Source organism: Equus quagga, chromosome 1 (genome assembly GCF_021613505.1).
Source record: "Equus quagga isolate Etosha38 chromosome 1, UCLA_HA_Equagga_1.0, whole genome shotgun sequence".
Taxonomy (NCBI): Eukaryota; Metazoa; Chordata; class Mammalia; order Perissodactyla; family Equidae; genus Equus; species Equus quagga.
The window spans coordinates 51,967,359-51,986,420 of NC_060267.1; the positions used below are offsets into that span (position 1 = coordinate 51,967,359).

A 19,062-nucleotide genomic window follows, 5' to 3' on the forward strand; every position below is an offset into this window, starting at 1 on the left:
TTGTTTCAATATCGTTTATTTCTGCTCTTATTTTTATTATTTCCCTCCTTCTACTGACTCTGGGCTTTGTTTGTTCTTCTTTTTCTAGTTCCGTTAGGTGTCATTTGAGGTTGCTTACGTGAGCTTTTTCTTGTTTAGTGAGGTGAGCCTGTATTGCGATGAATTTCCCTCTTAGGACTGCTTTTGCTGCATCCCAAATGATTTGGTATGTCGTGTTCTCATTTTCATTTGTCTCCAGATAATATTTGATTTCTTCTTTAATTTCTTCAATGATCCATTGTTTGTTGAGAAGCGTGTTGTTTAGTCTCCACATTTTTGCACCTTTCTCTGCTTTTTTCTTGTAGTTGATTTCTAGTTTAATAGCGTTATGATCAGAAAAGATGCTTGATATTATTTCAACTCTCTTGTATTTATTGATGTTTGCTTTGGTTCCCAAAATATGGTCAATCCTTGAGAATGTTCCATGTGCACTTGAGAAGAATGTGTAACCTGCTGTTTTTGGATGAAGTGTTCTATATATATCTATTAAGTCCATCTGGTCTAATTTTTCATTTAATTCTATTATTTCCTTGTTGATTTTCTGTCTGGATGTTCTGTCCATTGGTGTTAATGGTGTGTTGAGGTCCCCTACTATTATTGTATTGTTGTTGATGTCTTCTTTTAGTTCTATTAAGAGTTGCTTTACAAATTTTGGTGCTCCTGTGTTGGGTGCGTATATATTTATAAGTGTTATGTCTTCTTGGTGGAGAGTCCCTTTTATCATTATATACTGTCCCTCTTTATCTTTCTTTATCTGTTTTGCTTTGAAATCTACCTTGTCTGATATTAGTATAGCGACACCTGCTTTCTTTTGTTCATTATTAGCTTGGAGTATTGTTCTCCATCCCTTCACTCTGAGTCTGTGTTTGTCTTTGGGGCTGAGGTGTGTTTCCTGGAGGCAGCATATTGTTGGATCTTGTTCTTTGATCCATCCTGCCACTCTGTGTCTTTTGATTGGGGAGTTCAATCCATTTACATTTAGAGTGATTATTGAGACGTGGGGGCCTACCACTCCCATTTTGTGTCTTGTTTTCCGGTTTTCTTCAGTTTCCTTTGTTTCTCGTCCCATGGTTTAATCTGTTCTGATGTAGAGCTGCTACTCTCTGTTGTTGTCCTTCTACTTATCTCCTCTGCTCTTGGTTTTGTAGCCCCTTTCCTTTTTTGGATTTTTCAGGAATGAGGGTTTTCCTGAGGATTTCCTGAAGAGGAGGTTTTGTGGCAATGAACTCCCTTAATTTTTGTTTATCTGGGAAAGTTTTTATTTCTCCATCGTATTTGAAGGATATTTTCGCTGGGTAGAGAATTCTCGGCTGTAGATTTTTGTCCTTCAGATTTTTGAATATATCATTCCACTCTCTTCTAGCCTGTAAAGTTTCTGCTGAGAAATCTGCTGATAGCCTGATGGGGGTTCCTTTGTAGGTTAGTTTCTTTTGCCTGGCTGTCCTTAATATTTTCTCCTTGTCGTTGACTTTTGCTAGCTTCACTACTATATGCCGTGGAGTTGGTCTTCTTGCATTGATAAAGTTTGGAGATCTATTGGCTTCTGTCACCTGAAGATCCATCTCCCTCACCAGATTTGGGAAGTTCTCAGCCATTATTTCTTTGAATAGGTTTTCTGCCCCTTTCTCCTTCTCTTCTCCCTCTGGTATACCTATAATCCTTACGTTGCATCTCCTAATTGTGTCTGATAATTCTCGGAGAGTTTCTTCATTTCTTTTAAGTCTTGCTTCTCTCTCCTCCTCTGCCTGCAACAATTCTATATTGCCATCTTCCAAATTGCTAATTCTTTCCTCCATATTATCGGCCCTACTGTTCAGAGCATCTAGATTTTTCTTAATCTCCTCTATTGTGTTCTTCATTTCCAATATTTCTGTTTGGTTCTTCTTTATCGTATCAAACTCTTTTGTGACATAGCTCCTGAACTCGTTGAGTTGTCGGTCAGAATTCTCTCTTAACTCATTGAGAATCTTAATGATGGCTGTTTTGAAGTCATCGTCATTTAGGTTATACATCTCATTTTCTTTGGGATTGTTTTCTGTATATTTGTTGCTTTCTTTCTGTTCTGGAGATTTAATGTATTTTTTCATATTGCTTGATGTTGTTGATTTGTGCCTCCGCATGGAGATAGAGTTTAGTTGCTCCTTTCACTTGTTTCAGCTGCTGCGGTGGGAGGAGCAGCTGTTTATATTTCACCAACCAGGAACCCTGTCCGTAGTTGCTAACTGGGCCTGGGCCCCTCTTCGTAGCCACAGTGGCCCTTTGGATTCCCTCCTCTGCCGTGGGGGCCGTCACAGGGGGGCTTCAGGCTGCAGGTGCCTACTGTTGCAGCCCACCTAGATGTGCTCTCTCCTTGGGGTCTGCAACGGTGTTATGGGCTTTTCCAGCGGCCAGGGGTGGGATCACTTATATTTGTCGCTCCGTTGCTGTCGGCACCCACCAAATCTCACTTGTCCTCTATGGGTCGCAGGAGAGCTATTGGCATCTTCTACAGTCTGTGGTTAGTACACCTAGCTATGCTGCTTTTGCCCTGGGGTCTTCCAGCCTTGTGGCTGGCGGCTGGGTGCCTTCTACTGGTGCTGTGCAGAGGCTTTCCCTAAGGCTGCTGTGAGCCTGTAGGGTTTCCCCCTAGGCTACTAAGCTGGGTCTCTGGAACTCTCTCCAGCCCCAGTCCTCTCTGAGATCTCCAGCAATCCCTAGCCTCACGGGGTGGGCAACGGCAGCTGGGGGTCGCCCCGCCCTCTGGGATTCTCTCCGGGCCTCTCCCGGAGCCGTGAATGTTCAGCGTGGCCCCTCTGCTAACGGCAGGCAGAGAGTTTTGTCTGCTGCCCGGGCGGAGCTCCGGCGCTTCCCCTCCGGGTCGCAGAACCAGCCTTTGAAAGTTCCCCCCGCCCTGGTCCTCTCCGAGATCTCCGGCAATCCCTAGACCCACGGGGCGGGCAACGGCAGCTGGGGGTCGCCCCGCCCTCAGGGCTTCTCTCCCCCTTTTGCTTCTTTTTTTTAACATCACCATTCAACTGCCAAATAGCGCCTTCCCATGCCTTTTTGCTCTTCCCCCCAGAAGCTGAGCCTGTCAGATGGTCTCTTAACCCTGGGTTTGTTTTAAGCTGCTTCTTAAGTCTTTCTGCACTGAGGACTCTCTTTCTAGGGCTGGTATTAGAGAAACTTTGGGCCTGTTGCTAGCTCCTCTCTTCTCTCTTCTCTACAACTTCCCTCAGTTGCCCTTGCTCATGACGAATGCTGGTGGCAGGAGAATGAGACATTGTTTGCTGGGATTGGTGTTTATTTTCTTCCTATTTTATTTACAGTTACATTAAAGTTTGGGCCCTCTGTGTTTTCTAGTTGTGCTGGAGGCGTGGTTTCTATGAAGTTAAGTTTGTTCCTCTTGTTGCTCTGTACTGGTTTGGTTGACAAGGTCGTGGGGACCTGGGCAGTTGCCTTTGTCTTTGGCTGGTTGGATGTCTTTTTGAACATTTGCATTTTTGTCTGTCTAAAAATTTGCTTCAGTATCTGGTATCCATCCTATTTTGACACTTTAGCTGAAAGTTTTAATGTAATATTCTGTCACAGATGGATCTGTTGTTACTCAGAAAGAGGATGAGTAGGAAGACGTTGAAGAAAAGGAGAGAGAGGAGATAAATGACTTCAGGAGATATTTATAAGTGATATACTTTATTCTGTAGTGAACTGTTTTCCTCTCAGAGATTAATTTTAATTGGTTCAGCCTAACTTTCTCTGTGTCCTGAACACTAGAATGTGTTCAGGAATATGTTTCGTTAACACTGATCAATGAACTGGAGTACAAAGTGATGGTTTGTTGGGAGGTGATTTTGTTCAGTATTCTGGGGCAGGGGGACCTCCGGTTCCATACATCTACAATCCAGAAACCTTCTTATTTCTATGAATTATTGGATTTCCTTTGTGGCATTGACTTGTTCATAAGATTTGTAGGGGTTTTTTTGTCAAACACGCACATGTGTGTCATGCATTATTAGGCAGGCATTGGATCTATATTGCAGTTAATTCTTAGAATAATCCTAAAAGGTAGCTATTATGATCCTATTATGCAGAGGACATAGGAGAGGATTACGGAAGTTAGGTAATTTTTCCAAGGTCACAGTGCAAATAAGTAGTGGGACAGAATTCAATCCTGAGTTCCTTTGGCTCTGAAGTATCCGTTTCACTGTAATAGTTTATCTTATGGTGGGCAAACCCTTCCCATTAACTTGCCAAGTGTGAGCTAGAACCATTTCTTTGCATGGTGACTTACTACTTTCTCAGAGCATTTGGGCTGGACTCCTTAAGATTTGACAATATTTAAGGCTGGAGTATTGGGGTAATTTGCAGCATAAGCATGGATGTCACTAGGCCAGTCGTATTGAGTACTGCCACTGGAAGTGATTGACTGCTCAGGGCCTTAGGAGATTCCAAGTGAGAGAACTCCTGGGGAGGCTGCTTAGCTCTGACAAATGGTGTATCCAGACTCATCGTTTGTCAGTGACCACGCTGCCGTGATATATAGGTCACACGTGCAGATAGAGATTGCCCAGGCCTGGCTGTGAGTGCGGGCATTAGTGTGGCCTTACTGACCCGCTGAATCTGCCTCTCAGTTCTTGTGCTTGCATTTACCCACCACCGTAGATGTGCTCATGGTTTGTCTGGAAAGCTCATCTCCAACTTCATTAGGTCCGAGATTAGCTTTCAAATCATATATGGCAGTGGTGCCTTCCATGGGGGATTTTTACATAAGCATCTTATGTAGCTGTGAGATGATTAGCATTCCCAAAAGATGTTTAATGGGAACCTTGAGAATTTGCTGATTATGTGAATGAATGAGTGGCAAATGAGGCAGTGCTGAGACCCAGCCATTTGTTTTGGCTTCAGAAATATTTCTCTTGTGTGACATCTTAAAGGATGGAGACACATGGCCACTTGTACCATTAGTCACTTGGCAGCTGAAAGGACACGTGTGTCTTTAGGTGAACTTTCTTTACAATGAGATTATGAGCTCATGGTTTGTGTAGCTCCTTGTGATTTCAACAGTTCTGGACACCCCTGGAACTTAACTTTGTGTCCTGTGCCAAGGGATCCCTGTGGAGTAGATCATTCACTTTGCACATTTAAAGTTTTTGGAAGTATGGTTCTATAATTTGCCACATTTTTATGTAATGCTTGTTCCTCCAAACATTCTCTAGGAAACTATTTAATGGCCAAGTGTTACTTACCTGAGCCCCTCTACCTCTTAGAATTTCAGTGTCTGAATCTGTAAAATGGAGGAAATTAGACTATAAGAACTCAAAGGGCCCATTCAGCTCTCAGCTCCTTTTATTGGTGTGCAACTTGGTAATGTCTGCCTCCTTGCATTATGGGAGTTTGGATAATGTCCCACCCATCCTTTGCTCTCCCTGTCCAGGTGCGTGCATGGGCAGCTCTACCCGGCACATCGTGACCTTTGATGGGCAGAATTTCAAGCTGACTGGAGACTGTTCATACGTTCTACTTCAAAATAAGGAGCAGGACCTGGAGGTGATTCTCCACAATGGTGCCTGCGGCCCTGGGGCGAGGCAGGCCTGCATGAAGTCCATCGAGGTGAAGCATAATGGCCTCTCGGTTGAGCTCCACAGCGACATGGAGGTGAGAGGTGCTTTCTGCGGGTCCAGTGGCAAGGCAGCAGCAGGACTTTGGGGAAACACGTGGACCTGGTGGCAATTGGTTTGAGTTGGTGCTCTTGTTAGGTCTCAACCTTCTGCCTAATGGGGAGAGCACCACCTTCTTAGGAGGGGCTTCTTGCCCTCTCCCTTGTTTTGGCATGATTCCAAGTTGTTCTGGGCCCAGATTTGGAAGAAAGGGTCAATTTTAGGTAGCATTAAATTGTGAATTTTGTGTCAGTTTCTTGCACTGGTAGAAAATTGGGGTTGACACCAGGACTGTTTACCCAGCAGGAGTTATAAGCCCAATGCCTAGGCCCTGTGAGCTTTCCAAAGGAAAATATTTAGGGCCTAAACAAAATGTATGGATCCAAAATTCAAGAAGAAAACTACAAAACTGATATAAAGAAATGTTTGATTAAAAGTTTATAAAAGGTTACATTATGCCAACTTCTTTACTTGCTCATTTAGAAATCATAAATATTTCATTACCTGAAAATGACTTATAGGTTACATGTTCTCATTTTGTAAGAATTCTTGAATATGTAGAGTAATTGCTGAAAAATCGCAGTTAGTCATATATTAAATGAGTAACACCTAGCCAAAAATTTTAAAATCAAAGGGATAAGAAGCTTTCCAAAATTTTTACAGCAAATATTATATTCCTCATGGGATATGAGGGCATTTTAATATGTTTGATATGATGTATGGTAGGGCCTCCAAAGAGCTAGTGACCAAAAAGTATATATATGTGAATAAATAAATAAACCAAAAAGACTTAGAATAGTCCTGTCAGGTGCTCCTGGAGACACTACCCTGATGAGTCGGCAAAATGGCGCTTTCCCAGCCTGCCTGGAGGGATCAGCCTTCCCTGTTGTGTGCACACAGACTCAAGGTTCGCTCTAACTCCAGGCTTTCAGGTTCCAGGTGCACGGCCGTCTGTACAGTATTGTAATCGTCGTTTCTCCTGTCAAGTCTCCTCTGCAAAGCCCCTTTATCTTAGAAGAGCTGCTGCCCAATGTTAGGGTTTGTGGGTAACACTGGAGTTGAGTGTGGGGAGTGTGTAGGGACTGCCAGTAACTTTGGGAAGAAGCTAAGAGTGAAATTCTAGGGTTTCTTATTGCTCTGACTATTGATGAGTCATTTCTTCTTCGGGCAGGTGTCAGTGAATGGGAGACTGGTCCCTGTCCCTTACGTGGGTGGGAACATGGAAGTCAGCGTCTATGGTGCCATCATGTTTGAGATCAGATTCAACCATCTTGGCCACATCTTCACGTTCACTCCAGTAAACAATGAGTTCCAGCTGCAGCTCAGCCCCAAGACTTTTGCTTCACAGATGTTTGGTCTCTGTGGTAAGAACATCTTCTTTGCTCTCCCCCTTTTATAGTAATAAACCTTCCTTACTCTACTCTCAAGACTCTTGGGTGCTTATATTTCTGGTCCAGTAGCAAGGTTCAGACTCTGGTGGGGATGCAGAATGGCCGGGTCTTTGGCATCTATAAGTTAGCACCCAGGGCTACCATTCTTGTCTTTCTTTGTTTCTCTAGGGATCTGTGATGAGAATGGGGCCAATGACTTCATGCTGAGGGATGGCACGATCACCACCGACTGGAAAAGGCTCATCCAGGAATGGACTGTGCAGCAGCCAGGGCAGACATGCCAGCCTGTTCCTGAGGAGCAGTGTCCTGTCTCCAGCAGCTCCCACTGCCAGGTCCTCCTCTCAGCACTGTTTGCTGAATGCCACAAGATTCTTGCTCCAGCCACATTTTACGCCATCTGCCAGCAGGACAGTTGCCACCAGGAGCAAGTGTGTGAGGCAGTTGCTTCTTATGCCCACCTCTGTCGGACCAATGGTGTCTGTGTTGACTGGAGAACAGCTGATTTCTGTGGTGAGTCTCCATATGGACTCCCAAAAGTTGCGAAGACCAATTAATTATGGGCCTGCTCAACCTCTCTGGGCCTCAAATTCTTTATCTGGGTAATGAAGATCAAAATCCCTTATTTCCCATTACCTAGGATTCCAGTTAGGATCAAATAAGATGGTAGATATATAAGTAACTTGAATGTAGAATTTCTAGGTAAAGGAAAACACGATCCTTTCTATTAGTATTTCTATAGTTCAAATGTGATTTTCATGTATTAGACACATATAGGCATCATCAAAATACAGAATAACCAATCACATTGAATTGGAAATTCCACCAAGCTTTGGCAGAGGCTCCCAGAGTAGGCCATGCCTGAGCAGGATTTTGTAGGGTGAGTGGAATTTTTCCATTTGAATACCAAAAAGCTTCTTAATTACAAATACCACAGGATTGCTAGGGTACAAATGTCTCCTTCAAGGTCAGCTTCCCTACTTGGAGTTGGCATTTATTGATCATTTAACATGTGGGGGACACCAGAATGAATCAGCTATGGCTTCTACCCTCAGGGGATGCTGGAGTGAAAAGAATACTGAATGTCAACATCCTCAATTATGGAATATAACCCCTGAATTTTTTTTTTTTTTTGCGGGAAGTCAATATGTACCAGCATCTTGGAGTCTTATAGTCGTCTATCACAGAGCTGTCAGCAGTTCTAACCTGGGGCTGGAGGCCTTGGGCCTCCCAGTCCCTGCTCAGCTGGTGATCGGCTATTCTCTTAGTCTTTCTGGACCTCTGTTTCTGCATCTTAGAATGAGTTAGACTAGATACCCGGAGGTTCCTTCCAGCTCTGCTTTTCTGAGTTTATGTGTATGATACTGCATCCTTTTAATCTGCCCGCAGATCAAGGGGCAAATGTTAGTTTTTGAGTTACCAATAGCAACTTCTCTGCTTTCTAATTTCTTTTTCTACCTCCTGGCTATTTATTGTGCATATACAGGAAAACCCGTGGCGCTCTAAATCCTTGGAAACCTCCTCTGCCACCTGCCTTGGCACCGTGAGAACATGAGGCAGGGGTTGAGCAGGGCCAGAGCTGGGGAAGTGAGTGGCCTTCTAGCTTCTCTCCTAAGGCAACTCTTCATAGCTGTGGATTCCTTATTTAATTTTAAGAGGATTTTAAAAGCATTAAATATGCCTGTATTCAAAAGACAAAAACCACCAGACTTCCTAAGGACACACAGGTTCGCATAATCAGGATTAAATTTGGCTACAAGTGACAGAGAAGTAAGATTCAGTCTCACAGCTGATCAGAGAGGCGACTCCAGCTGTTTCTGGGCCTTAAACTGGATTCTCCGTTTTCGCTCTGCCCTCACTTGGGTGTGGTTGTTCCTCATGGTTTAAACTATCGCATCCATGTGCCAAGAGGCAGGATGAGGGAAGAAAGGAAGAGGGACAAAGGGCATGCACAGCTGTCTTTTAACAAAGATTCCCGGAGGCTGCTGTAGGTTTCCAAACTTCCTCTTACAGTTCATTGGTCAGAAATTAGTCACATGACTACACTTAGTTGCAAGGGAGGTTGGGAAATGTAGTCTTTATTCTGGGTGATCATGTGCCCAGCTAAAAGTTCTAGTTCTAGGGAAAACGGGGAGAATAAAAATTGTTGGAAACTAGCCTTCTCTGCCCCAGCAAGTGTGTCAGATGGTTTGCCACCTTGAATTAGCTGTGCCTGTTTCCCTCTGGTTGGTGTGGACCCATGAGAGTGACTTCCTTCTCTATCTGCAGCTATGTCATGCCCACCATCCCTGGTGTACAACCACTGTGAGCTCGGCTGTCCCCGGCACTGTGAGGGCAATACGAGCTCCTGTGTGGACCATCCCTCGGAAGGCTGCTTCTGTCCCCAACACCAAGTCATGCTGGAAGGCAGCTGTGTGCCCGAAGATGCCTGCACCCAGTGTGTCAGTGAGGATGGGGTCCGGCACCAGGTAGGAGCCTGGCTTCTCACTTCCTCAGGAGCTGCTTCCCTCTGGGGTCAGTAGGACGATGTTCCCCAGTGATTGGCCCCTTCCAACTTTGGCAGCAGGCGTGGACGCTTCACAGGATCATTGAGGGATAGGGAAGCAGCATGGCATAATGGTTTTGGAGTCAGACAGATCTTGGTTCAAATCCCAGGCCTGTCATGTGTTAGCTGTGTGACCAGATACCAAAGTGTTAACAACACATTACTACTACTACTACTGTTTCATCATTATATTCATGCAAGAAGAATGCTATAGGAACCCAGAAGGGAATGGGAAAAGAGTATTTTATATGGTGATGTCTACCATTATTAGGATATATTACTTACCTCGCATTGTACTAAGCACTATATATTCATTATCTCAATGTTTTTCAAAGGTGTGTTTTGCAATTACCTGTAGTCAAGAGAGTTTAAAGAACACTAGCTAAACACAATTTATTTATTGCAGGAACTTTTAGAGATTTTAATGGACATTGTAAATATTTAAGAGGGTTTTTGCTGCTTAAACTTATTTGACCATGGAACTTGTATGTGTGGTGGAGTGAGTGAGTGTGTGTGTGTGTGTGTGTGTGTGTGTGCAGCATCGCCTTGGACTAGGGTTCCACAGAACACACTGGGATATCTTACGTCATCTCATAAATACTCACAAAGCCTCTATGAGCGAGCTAAGGCTCACAGAGCTTAGCACCCTGCCCGTGGACACCATTCGTAAGTGATGGAGTTGGGAGTTAGACTCAGAATTTTAAGTTCTATCTGACCCCAAAGAGCTTGCTCTTTTCAATAATATGAAATTTCCCTTTTGCTAGGTCTTCTTTGGGTTGATTTGCTTGCAAGTCATTGAATCATCAATTCTTTTAGCCCTTTAGAAGTTCAAAAGGATATTCCTCCATCCAGGCCTAAGATGGCAGTCATGTCTCTTCATAGCTGGCAACACATATATTTGTAGGATCTGGGCAGTGTGGGTCTGTGCCCCTGTGAATGTGTGCAGTGGTCCTGTCCTTCATCCTTGACAGTGATATTACAGAGCATGGTAGAAGGAGGAGCACGTTTGGCTTCCAACAAAGGAGAGTGTGTTCTAGGATCATGGGCTCCACCCAAGACCTAACATCTCCATCATCCCCAAGGAGGACCTTTCTCACTAGGTGGACAAGTGGACTTAAAACTATATTTAATCACAACTAGGTGAACTCATGATAAAGCTAGCTAACCAATCTGGAGGATGATGAAAACAATAATTCCAGTAACTATACTATTTTGACCCTGACATTGTAAGCCAAGAAATGGACCATTTCATTTGATTCTCCCCAAAGCCTCACAGGGTAATTTTTACAGGTCCCATCGAATGGATGAGGAAACTGAGGCTCAGATGGCATGAGCTGATAAAACTAGGCTTCCTATTCACCACAGCAGTTCATCCCATAGTGTCCTAGCCCCGCCACCGATCTCTCTGGAACTGTGAGCTAAACTCTGCACTAGCCAGGTGTCCATGTAAGCATGGCCTCCATTAGGCTATACTTGGATGGTTCCACCTGCTCTGTTTTATTGTTGGGCTTTACCCTAGTGGATCCGCTTTGTTCTCACAGTATAATGGATAAACTAGGAGGGAAGCCCAGTCACACTCTACTGCCATGCTTCAACTTGCCAAATTTAGTAACTGCCTGAACCACGATATTCTCCAAACAAGTTGACCAAACCTGACTTTGCTCTCCCAGATTTGCACAGCTCTGGCCTCCTGCTGGGCTCGGATGATAGGGACCACTTACATGTGGTGCTGGCACCCAGGGACAATTTCAGACTGGTTTTGCTGGGAGTGGTAAGGTACTCTCAGAGGGAGGCAGAAATGGTCTCTACCCTCTTCCTTGGCATTCTGTGATGAGAAGGAAGCTCCTTTGCAAAGTGTTTCTGGCTCCAGGAGCATCAGAGGTCCGCAGGGTGCTGAAAGCAGGGAGCTTGTGTGTGTTATCTTAGTTTCTCCACTCCCCCCACACTCCTCCTCTCTGATTCTATTTCCCCTTTTTGCTGCTCCCCTCACCTTCAGTCCAACACATTGCTTCCAAATAGTGCAATATTTTTGACTTAGAAACAGTCTTATATATGTTTTAAAATCAAGTGACATAAAATTAATCAAAAACTATGAAGGGACTACAGTCAGTTGTAGTTATTTGAGAAAATACAGTTTAAATGGATGAAAACAAGTATCCTATCCAGCCACCTGCAATTTCAACTTTCAAAGCAGAGAAAGAATAAAAATCTAGCATGAAGAACATTTCTGTTAAATGAAATTTTTTTTAACTGAAAAATAAAGCCTAGAACACTTTTCTTCGGGGAAATAAACCAGGGTATAAATCTCTTGTGGTAACTTGAAGGGCAAAATATTTACCAGTTTCCATAGCTCTCGTTACTTTACAATACGCACTCTAAAGATGTGAGCCTCTCTCTGCAGCCGGCTCAGAAGGGATCCAGAGCCGTGTGCACTGGCTGTCTCCCTCTCAGTGTTGGGGGCGGGTGGGGCTGGGGGCTGTGCTGGGCAAGCAGGCTGCAGCTCAGCCTGAACTGCCTCCATCACTCAGGATGGAGCTCCTCGAGCCTCCATTTCCTCTCTGGTCTCTAGTGTTCTGTGGTGGGCTCAGCCCTTCCGTTTCATTTGCGTCTTCCATCAATTCCTCGGCTGTGGTGGGTGGTGCGCGATGACTTGCTTGTGTGCCTTCTCTGACCTTGGGCTTTGAAGACGTCACTTTTCCCTTGCTATATTCTCTGTAGGCCATCCTTATGTCATCTTTATTTAATCTTTAACTCCAGCTAGCACTCTCACCTGTTCTCCTGCCCTGGTAATAGTGACGCCTGACAGGGAACCTAGGGAGTGAGCCAGGCCCGCCGGAGTTGGTCTGTGCTGCTGCAGCAGTGCCATCTGCTGGCTGTTTGCTGCCCGACCCGACCGGACCAGGGCTGCGGAGGGGCTGCTGGCACTTTTACCAGCTTAGCCTGGGCCAGAAACGGCTTTATCAGGGGCCGTGGATCCTGTTGTCTGTTTACGGCGGATCAATTAAAACTTCCTGGGAAAATGAAAATTCCTGGAAAAGACGTTTAACACCTGCTTTTGGTCATCTATTGTGGTTTTGCCCGCTCTTGGGACAGTTAGAAAGTTCTATTATTTGTGCTTGAATTTAGACATCTGAAGTCCACAGAAAAGAGACTCCTTTTTTTTCTTTAAGATTGGTACCTGAGCTAACAACTGTTGCCAGTCTTCTTTTTTTTCCCCTGCTTTTTCTCTCCTAGTCCCCCCAGTACATAGCTGTATATTTCAGCTGTGGGGCTTTCTAGTTGTGTCATGTGGGACGCCGGCTCAGCGTGGCCTGACGAGCAGTGCCATGTCCGCGTCCAGGATCTGATCTAGCTAAACCCTGGGCCACCAAAGTGGAGTGCACGAACTTAACCACTCGGCTACGGGGCTGGCCCAGAGAGACTCTTTAGTTTCTTTAAAAAGAGAAAAAAACCCTCAAAACATACAACAAAATTATAACCCTCTCCTTTTTCATCTCATCACTTTTGCCATTTAAAAGTCTAAACACAGATGCCCCGATTTGCCGTGTTCTTGGCGTTACTGTTAGTGTAAAGAAGCAGGGATGAGGCCGGGCAGAGCGGGCTGCGGGAATGTGAGATGTTCTCCCCCAACCCTGTCTGCTGGGCCCAGCCTCCCGCTGCCAGCCTCGGAGGCCCTCCCTTCTCCATCCTGCTCGCTGTCACCAGGCGTGTCCTTGTTTCCCACTCGTCTCTTTGAGGCAGGGTCCTGCTGACCTTGCCTACCAGGTGAAGCACAACTTCCTGAAGTGCCTCTGCCACAGCCCACCTGCCCACAAGGATGCTCCGTCCTCTGGGCCTTTGTTCGCCCTGTTCCCCACCTGGAGTTCCTTCTCCTTTCCTCTCTGCCGCGTCCTTCCCACCTTCACAGGTGCCCCTTCGAGAGCCTCTCTGGAGCACCCCAGCCAGAGTGAACTCTTCTTTTGCGTTCCTGGGGCTCTTTTATTTTTCATTTTTAAAAAACTGCTTTGTCAAGATATAGTAGACAACAAACAGCGCTTATTTAAAGTTCGATGAGTTCTGACATGTGCACCCACCTGAAAAACCATCATCGCAGTCCAGATAAGGAACATTTCCATCACCCCCAAGAGTTTCCTCACGCCCCCTTTTTTTTTTTTAAAGATTTTATTTTTTTCCTTTTTGTCCCCAAAGCCCCCTGGTACATAGTTGTATATTCTTCATTGTGGGTCCTTCTAGTTTTGGCATGTGGGCATCCCCCAGCCCCATCTTCCATCCCCAGGCAGCCACTGGTCTGCTTTCTGTCACTATAGCTTCGTTTACCTTTTCTGGAATGTTACGTGAGCAGAATCATGCAGTATGTGCTCCCTTTTTGCCTGGCTTCTTCCACTCAGCATAATGCGTTTGAGACCCATCCATGTCACTGTGTGTTTCGATGGTTTATTTTGTGGCTGAGTGGTATTCCAGGGTGTGGATGCATCACAACTTATTTATCTCATTCAACTTTTCATGAGTGAGTCTTATTTCCTCGACTTGGCTGTCAGCCATTTCAGGACTGGGACTGTGTTCAGGGCCTGTCACCCCCACGGTGTGACCCGCTGTGGCAGGCACTGTGACTACTGACAAGAGGCAGTTGAAGTATGGAGGGCTCATGGTGTCTGGGGCCAGAACGCCAGGCTGAAGTCCTGGATGCACCACCTGGTCAAGGTCCTTCTCTGTGGACCTTCTGCTTCATTCATAAGTGTAGATAATAACAGTACCTACCTGATAGGGTTATTATAAGGAATGTAAAGTGAATTAATGTAAAGCCCTTAGACAAACATCCTGAACATGCTTAATACTCGTTATTACTGGGCGGCGGCAGAGCACAGTCTTACAAAGATGGATTCCGGGTCCAAACCCTAGCTTTGCCGCTGCAACAGTGGGACCCTGAGCAGACGCCCCAGCCTTCTCCTTTGACGAAAGGAGCAGTTTAACTTGAATTTAATTGTAACTTTGCATTTAACTTGGTGGTTGAGTCTAGAGGGAGACCTAGTCTCCCCAGGTGGGGGGAACTGACCCACGAGAACTCCGGCGCTTTGTGTATTGAGCGTCCTGGGCCCTCCCTGAACCTCGTTCTCCTTCAGTTCCTGGAAACCTGGGTCCCGGCCCACCAGCCCTGCCAGATCTGCACGTGCCTCAGCGGGCGGAGGGTCAACTGCACGTTGCAGCCCTGTCCCACGGCCAGAGGTGAGCCCGCTGCCTGCGCTCCTGGGGGCAAAGGGACCCCCACAGGCCCTGCAACCGCCACCTTCAGACCCGTGGACTGTCTGAACGTGGGTTTCCTCCAGCCAGCTGCATTCCCCTGTCAGCCCCTCCCTCCTTTACTGTGCTGGGCTCCGGTCCCCTTGCTGCCCCGGGGGTGGACATCTCAGAGGTTGACCACCCTCCTGGCCCTGCTTTGGCCCTCAGACTCAGAGTCTCCTGAGGGCACATTTGAGGGGTCCACAGGATGCACTGAGGAGACCCATTTGTCAGAGTCCCATGGCCTGACTCCTCGTGGGCCTCCCCTGCGGGGCCCGTGCTGGTTCAGGAGACGAGAGTCTCCAGGCTGCACCGTTATGCTCCTCTCTTCCCTGACTTCCATGGCCTTCTCCTCCTCCAGCTCCCACATGCGGCCCATGTGAAGTGACCCGCCTCCGCCAGAACGCAGGCCAGTGCTGCCCGGAGTACGAGTGCGGTATGTGTCCCACCTCCTCGGGTCCCTGCCCAGGTGGCCGGGGGCGAGGGGTGGGTGCTGAAGGGGGCATAGGGCCTCAGGCACCGGGAGTGCGAAAGGAGCGGGTACAGGCTAACTGGATTGCCCAAAAGTGGAAAGAGTAATCTCTAGAAAATAGGATTTGCTTCCTAGAAAAATCCTGCAGTGAATTATTAAATGTAAAGTTTGAAAGCATTAAAAAAAGCATAGGGTAATCACTGGTAGGGAGGGTGCACAGGGACTTACTGAAGGAAAAGCTATGCCAGTAAGAGTCTGAGGACACTAGATGTGGAGAATGCCACGCACAGGGCACCCTGGTTTCAGCGAATTATTTGTCAGAAGGTTTCATCATAGACTGCAAACTACGTAGTGAGTAATGGGTGGAATAATGGTATAATTAGATGAATCCAGGGCTGATGGAATTATGGTTAACATGACGGGAAATGCCGGTGCTCCATCCCTGTCCACTGCGTTTATTAATTGTGCAGATGGAGACGGAAAGCACAGGCTTGTGAACTTCGCAGTGATGCAGCTCTTCGGGGGAGAGCAGATGGATCAAGGGGCAGTCCAGGAATTCACTCATCCGAGAAATTCCTTTATGCTGATGAAGTTTATGGGGATGAATGGAAGTCCTGGAGGCGGTGGGGGGGCGCATCTGACTTGAGAACAATTTGTGTAGAATAGGTCTTAAAATGTTAACAGTAGAGAGAACTGGAGGGGTCATTTCATTCAAGTCCCTCATCTTATAAACAGTATTAAGCTTCTTCAGTGGGCCAGGCACTTTGACTTCATGACAGCCTTAGACTGCCCTATCAGGTAGAGTTCCCACCTCACAGAAGATGAAACTGAGGCAGAGAGGGGTTCAAGTAACTTGGCTGAGATCTGGAAGTCGTAGCAGATGACAAGAGTCATCAATATGAGCTTACTCACATGAGTTGGATCAGTCTATCTCTATCTAGCTATCTATCTAACTATCTATCTATCTATCTATCCATCCATCTATGTGTCATCTATTTACCTCTTTCTCTTCTCTCCTCACTTCTTCTTTTCTTTCTCTACCTTTCCCTCCACCACATCTCTCTCTGCCTCTATCTCATCACCAGCATCTACCTAGAACAGTAGAAGTCTGCATGAACAGGAATGTGGGTTCCCACTTACAGGTAATACAGGAATAACCTTGCTGAAGTCTGAGTGGATGTCTCTCTTTCCTGGCCCTCAGTGTGTGACCTGGTGAACTGTGACCCACCCCTGGTGCCTCACTGTGAAGGTGGCCTCCAGCCAACGCTGACCAATCCCGGCGAGTGCAGACCCAACTTCGCCTGCGGTAAAGCCTCCGTGGATGGGGAGGGGGTGGTGTGGCCGCTCTCTCTGGCCTGGGGAAAGCATCCTATTCTAGTTACCTGAGTCCAGGTTTGGGGTACATCTGGAAGGGGGGGTTAGAATCCTGCCTGGATTGAATTCTCTGGGAACCCTCCCCGCTGCGTGCTGCTGAAGGTGTGCCCGTGTGGGTGCAGCTGCAGGCCCACCCTCTTGGATTGTTGCAAGAGGCAGTTGTGTCTGAGATGAAGGCTCCCGACCCAATCTTGGTTTATTCCCATGCTCCCATATGCCATTGAGGAGAAGAAGTGTGACTTTGGCTTATCCTCATCGTTGAGTCTTATTCCCAAATTTATAGATAATTTTCCCTTTGTATGCTTATATTTTAATTTCTAAATACTATAATTTAAGCACAGGGTTGGACTAAAGTAAGACATGTCAAGAAAATGAATTCTGTATTTATCTATTGGGACCTACCCACTTTAAGTCCGGTGGTGTTCTTGAGTTCCTAGATTTAAGACCTCGAGGGTAAGAGGAGACCAGGCTGGATTTGAAGGAAGGTGGAGACAGGTGAAGGACACAGGGATGGGACTTGGCCTTTATAAAACGACATCGTGGATTTGACAGGATTGCTGTCATTCTTTCCCTCAACAGTATTAGAGGGCCTAAAATTGTAGGGTATTGTCCTAGGTACTGAGGTGGGATAGGATCATCGAAGCTGTCAGCATGTAAAAACACTTTCCAGACCGTGGTGCGCCCAGGCCTCTCTGGGTCTTAGAGATTCTACATCTGCTGTCTCTGAGCATCAGTAGGTGGAAGGGCCCTGTTCCTTTCGGATGTGCACGGGAAGGTGATAGAGTGGGGGCAAAGCAGCCTTCACTTCTCCTCTATTAGATTTCCAAGCTTCACATAGCTCTTTTTGATAAATGTTGTTATTTTTCTGCAGACTAACTGCTTTTTCTGTGTGATTGAATATCCTGGAGCCCCTGGGCTGGGCTCACGTGCATTTCTGGTGTAATATTCGGGGTCTAGAGTTCCTGGGACCTTACATCCTAGCTGAGTGCTTACAAACCCTGGCTGAGTGCAGTGCTCAGTGTGGCAGGACTAGGGCATCACCTCGTGCTGCCCCTCAGCCTGCAGGAAGGAAGAGTGCACAAGGCAGTCCCCGCCCGCCTGCCCCCCCCACCGGACGCCGACCCTTCGGAAGACTCAGTGTTGTGACGAGTATGAGTGCGCCTGCAGCTGTGTCAACTCCACGGTGAGCTGCCCTCTGGGGTACCTGGCCTCGACTGTCACCAACGACTGCGGATGCACCACCACCACCTGCCTCCCAGACAAGGTAGGGGCTGCTCAGCTCTGGCTGAGATGACAAGATGATAGTCTATAAACTGAATACAATAAAGTGTCAATGGATGGTACAGATATCAAATGCAAATAGCAGTCTTATATTGGGGAGATCCACCAGAATGAGCTATCTGGAGCCAGAATTGCAGCCGGAAGACCTGAGCATAGTTGCAGCTACTGGATTATTGAGGGTGAGCCCTGGAATGAATGCCAAGGATGAGCCAGAGTTATCTTGCCCAGAGCTTGTCAGAGCTAGAACACGTTCATTTGCCTGGAATGCTCTAGACCTCTGGTCCCCTCTAGAGTTTCTTCCAGCTCCAAGTTCCTAAGCCCCCAGGTTCTGGAGAGGCAGGAGCAGGTCTAGGAGGCAGGGGTTGCTGCTTCTTATGTCTCTGTTCTTTCTCCTTTTGCCTCCCCCTACTTGCTCTTCTTCTATTAATGTTTCTTATGTCTTTCTGATCTGTAGCAGCCCCACCCCCATTTTTTATGCCTTTGATTTCTTGGAGAGTCTGGGTCATTTGTTCTATAGAAGGTCATGCATTCTGGATTTGCCTGATAGCTTCCTCAGGGTATTGCTTAATGGGTTCCCCTTCCCCTGTATTTCCAGTAAACTAGAGGTTAGACCCAGGAAATTACTTACATTTAAGTTCAATTTTGGAGAGACTAGAATACAGCACAAAGGATACTGGTTGCTTCTGATTGCTTCGTACCGTGAGGCACGTCATGTTCCGTTGTCCCACTCTTAAAGGTAGGACTCATTACTGGGTTCAGGTGGTATCAGACCATTTCTCCCTTATGCAGGGTCCCCCATGAACATTTTAATTATAGTTTTAATACCCATGGATGTTTTGCTTTCTAAGATTCATTACATCATTAGGAGTTGCAAAATGGCAACTTTTCTCTACTCTATCATTCTTATGCATTTACTAGTTGGGCTTCTTCTGTGAGAAAGAACTTCCCCCAACCACCTTTGGTTACCCTGAAATAGAATTACTTTAGGAAAGGAGGATGAACGCTTGATTCTTTTCCTTTACCAATTTTCAGAGTAATGAACTGATGCCCTAG

At 46.3% G+C, this 19,062-nt stretch overlaps 1 protein-coding gene across 1 annotated transcript in view; it reads left to right on the forward strand.

The window, feature by feature from the left end:
- Window positions 1–19,062, forward strand: part of VWF (von Willebrand factor) — a 159,186-nt gene that overhangs the window by 116,716 nt on the left and 23,408 nt on the right. The window contains exons 35-42 of the mRNA XM_046661799.1: window positions 5,450–5,670; window positions 6,844–7,036; window positions 7,232–7,573; window positions 9,329–9,528; window positions 14,726–14,828; window positions 15,244–15,318; window positions 16,556–16,660; window positions 17,787–17,992. Of these exons, the coding sequence (XP_046517755.1) occupies window positions 5,450–5,670; window positions 6,844–7,036; window positions 7,232–7,573; window positions 9,329–9,528; window positions 14,726–14,828; window positions 15,244–15,318; window positions 16,556–16,660; window positions 17,787–17,992 (1,445 nt within the window). The remainder of the gene's footprint in view (window positions 1–5,449; window positions 5,671–6,843; window positions 7,037–7,231; window positions 7,574–9,328; window positions 9,529–14,725; window positions 14,829–15,243; window positions 15,319–16,555; window positions 16,661–17,786; window positions 17,993–19,062) is intronic.